Genomic DNA, 4,162 nt, shown 5'->3' with positions numbered 1-4,162 from the left:
GGCGCCCTTCGTGCTGCGGGCGCTGCGCATCTTCCTGGTGGTCTGCCTCTACTGGTTCACCTCCATCGCCATGGTCTTCCTCAACAAGTACCTGCTGGACAGCCCCTCGCTGCGCCTCGACGCGCCCATCTTCGTCACCTTCTTCCAGTGCGCCCTGACGGCCTCTCTGTGCATGGGGCTGAGCCTGGGGGCGGCCTGCGGGCCCCTCTGCCCCGGCCTGCCCGCCCTCCGCCTCGACCCCAAGGTGTCCCGCAGCGTCCTGCCCCTCTCCGCCGTCTTCATCGGCATGGTCACCTCCAACAACCTCTGCCTCAAGCACGTCGGCGTGGCCTTCTACAACGTGGGGCGCTCCCTCACCACGGTCTTCAACGTGCTGCTCTCCTACCTGCTGCTCAAGCAGACCACCTCGCTCGCCGCCCTCCTGGCCTGCGGAGTCATCATAGGTGAGCGGGGGCGGGAGGGGGCCCGGCCAGACCCGCAGCCTCAGGCGGGTCCATCCTCACCTGAGGTGGGGTAGCTCAGGGCTCCTGCCTTGCCCTGGCTTCGACAACCTGCCTGATTTATTTATTTTTTCTTCCACGCAGGCCGTACAGCAGCAGGGGGCTTTCTTCCTGCTCTCAAGTACTTGTTGATCATTGGCTTTGGTAGCACTAGCAGTGTGTGTCTGCACCAGTGGGACCATACAGGGGAGCTAGCCAGTTCAGCCAGGCTAAATGCGTGTGATGAAGGATTAGCTGATCAAGCCAAGCGTAAAACACCACCAGAAGATCTGGTTGTGTGTTTAGAATATAGGGCAGGGTATTATTTACTTAACAGGAACTGCTTACAAGTCTGACTCCAAAGGCATTGGTAATGCCAAAAGCTGCCTTCCACTGGAGGCCTGCTTAGATGCCAAGGGTGATGAACTGTTGACCTCAGTCTGGTTCCAGGTAGACAGGTGTTCATGTGGGTGTTTAGGCAAGTAGAGGGACTTGGATGAAAATGAGACAGGAAAATCTTTTCTCCCTAGAAGAAGTGAAGAGGAACAGGACTCGGGTTGGTTTTTTTTCACCCAAGTGATGCAAGCAGTTGCCTTCAGCTAGTCTTATATTTGGAGACTGCCCAGGACTATGGCGTCTGCTAGCCTTTATAGGGTTTCCCTAAGACTGTCCCACTGTGGCCATCCCCTTTTGCTGTGGGAATGCTGCCCTGTAGCAGCATAGTCGAGTATCCTCTGTGACATGATGCAAAGCCTGTGCATTCAACCCCTTGTTTTCCTGTCTGTGCACTGAACCCATTTGTATTTGGGTTCAAAGCACGTTAGCTGCTTTGCAGGCAGTTTCTGAGACGGCCTCCAACATGAAGCAGCTAATGGAGAGGCCATGCAGTGCTCCTTGCTGTACTTAGTCTGCCCTTTCATGTTTTGCTTAGGAGTGGGTTGGGGAGAGGTCTCCCTTTCTGCCCTGCAGACGTAAGGCCTGCAGTGCTTGTTCTGGAGGTGGTTAAAGAGTGCGTTAACCATCAGATAAATTTAACATGGTGGAGATACTGCACTGTTTCTAACTTGTGATTTATTTTTTTATGAAGCTTCATGAAACTGCATCCTTGTGTTTACTATCTTTCCGTCTTCTTTTCTGACCTCTCTTTCCTGTTAATAATGCAGCAAATTACTGCCTTTTCCATTAAAAAAGCACCCGAAACTCATCTCCTCTGGCTCTTTGGAATGATAGTTTCTAAACTCACACTGCCTGCTCAGCGTGGGAATCGGTTCTCTGAGATTGAATGATAGCATAGTAAATTAACCCCACTCCAAAAATAAATCTTGCCTGGACAGCAGTCGTGACACTTTGGGGGTTCACTTAATAGAAAGGGGAAGTCGTTAAGCCTGTCTCTGCTTGTGGTTGTTCAGTGTAAGGTAAATGATTAATTGCTGCCTGTATATGTTGAGTCCTTCAGCAGTTGTTCAGATGACTCCTGATTTGTTTGGTTGCAGGTGGCTTCTGGCTGGGTGTTGACCAGGAAGGCGCAGAAGGCACACTGTCATGGACAGGTATATTCTTTGGGATCTTAGCAAGCCTGTGTGTCTCCCTCAATGCCATCTACACGAAGAAGGTGCTGCCTGTGGTGGATGGTAGCATCTGGCGCCTGACCTTCTACAACAACGTCAATGCTTGTGTCCTGTTCTTCCCCCTCATGCTGCTGCTGGGCGAGTTCCGCACCCTCTACCACTTCGACAAGCTGGGAAGCCCCAGTTTTTGGGGCATGATGACCCTGGGGGGACTGTTTGGCTTTGCCATTGGGTATGTGACTGGACTTCAGATTAAGTTCACTAGCCCACTTACCCACAACGTGTCTGGGACTGCCAAGGCCTGTGCCCAAACAGTGCTGGCTGTTATCTACTTTGAGGAAACAAAGAGCCTCTTGTGGTGGACAAGTAACTTGATGGTTCTGGGAGGCTCCTTTGCCTACACATGGGTGAAAGGGCTGGAGATGAGAAAGGTGCAAGAGGATCCTAATGTCAAAAACAGTGAAAGAAATGAGACTGGTGTGTGAGCAGCTCCTGCACCTCCATATCTGTGCAGAGGGAGTTAACATTTGGTACTATTTTCTTCCTGGGAAGAAAAAGAGCAAGGAGGAGGAAGAAATTCACCTTCAAAGTGGATGGGGACCTGTGTCAGGAACAAGAGCCAAAGACCTGAGGGGATCATGTTTTATTCATGGGATCTCACCCTTTATTGGAGTTGGGGGGAGCATGTGTTGTAGAGAGCAATCAGGTTTTTTGTGATTGCTTTTTAAAATATTAAAATGGATGTTTCTATTGTCCTAATCTGAGCAATTTGTGTCTCTGGGGGGCTGGGCTCATAGCAGATAAAGACTGGGATAGGAGCTTTGTGTAGTTGGGGATCTGGAATGATTTGAATGAATAGTCTGAAGTTACAAAATCCTGAACCTTTGTGTAAGGTTCTTTGTGTAAGGGAGGGGCAGATAGCCAGACTGTTGGGGATAGGCTACAGTAAACTGTTCTCCTGTAAAAGGATTGACAACAGCCGTGCTTCCTGTTGCCCCATTCAGTGCAAAGGATGGAAAATTCCCTCCCTTCTGGTTCCATACAAGCCTAAGCAGCAGCAGCAGTGCCTCCAGATCTGCTTTCCAAAGAGTCAGTATCGAATTCTGCTGAGGTCTCTTGTGTTTCTTTCCACCTGGTTTATTTGTTCAGGAAATCATGCTAAGAATGAGGAAGGAAACTTCTTATTCCCTCCCTCATGAGTGAGATCATGCTCTCACAAGTGGCTTTTCTCTGGAAGAAGTGAGCTTGGCCTCTGCCTCTCTCAGTGACAGGCAGGAGGGGAAAGTTAACCTGAAGGACTGGTGGAGATCCCAGTTCATGGGGTTCACAAGACACAGACTATTGACTGTGTGTGTAGGGGGTAGGTTTGTGTTTGAAAATGGGGTTGTTATTAATTACTTTTGTTTGGGGGGGCTTGTTCCATACTTACTTTGAATCTTGCCTGGTGTTTGCAGTTTGTCTTTTGGGTTGTTCCTTTTAAACACCTACCATGGCAAGCTCAGTGAATCCTTCAACAGAAAAAAAAAAAACCTCACCGAGTTTTGCTCAGCTGCATCAATCCCTTTACTTGAAACTTGCTGTAGAAGAGTCAGCGCTGCAGCAATCTCTGCTGCCCCCATCTGATCCCGTAAAAATGCCACCTGAGGTTACCCCGTGCTGCAATTTCTGACCCCAGGGTTAGCAGCAAAACCCTGTAGTCAGCTCTGATGTTGCACCGGCTGTCTAATCCCTTTAAGTATAAAGGTTTCCTTTGGATAGCTATCCTGGGCAGTTCGTGCCACTGACTGCTTTACACCCTACCCATGCCCTGTGTCCTCTGTGTCATATCTATCTGCTCTCAGAGAAGGACACCCCATTTCTGCCCAGAATGTGTGCCTATCAAATCTTGGGGCACTCCTGCTCCAGCTGCCATGCCTACAGATATCCTTTCGCTCCTTTCTGCTGCCATGGAGGCTTCCTGAACTTCTATTGTCAGTGGGAGCGGGCATTTTTGCTGTTGCCCGTGCTGGCTTTGCGGCGGCCAAACCCGGGGAGTAACCCCCCCCCGGGGGTCGCTCTGCGGGCCTGCCCGGGGGCGGGGGCGGCGCCGCGGGGGGACGGGGGTGTCGCCCCCTC

The 4,162-nt window shown here is 50.8% G+C and overlaps 1 protein-coding gene across 1 annotated transcript; it reads left to right on the top strand.

Annotated features, from left to right (window-relative positions):
• Position 1: 1 nt before the first annotated feature.
• Positions 2-2,688, top strand: SLC35C1 (solute carrier family 35 (GDP-fucose transporter), member C1; the record flags this gene model as incomplete). Its single annotated transcript, XM_009999600.1, has 2 exons — positions 2-443; positions 1,973-2,688. Coding segments are annotated over 2 exons (1,002 nt in total), but the record flags the coding sequence as incomplete, so codon positions are not given.
• Positions 2,689-4,162: the final 1,474 nt, after the last annotated feature.

Source organism: Chaetura pelagica, unplaced genomic scaffold, assembly GCF_000747805.2.
Source record: "Chaetura pelagica isolate M959 unplaced genomic scaffold, ChaPel_1.0 scaffold55, whole genome shotgun sequence".
Taxonomy (NCBI): domain Eukaryota; kingdom Metazoa; phylum Chordata; class Aves; order Apodiformes; family Apodidae; genus Chaetura; species Chaetura pelagica.
Note: the sequence above shows the minus strand (reverse complement) of the source record. Positions and strands in the feature narration are given on the sequence as shown.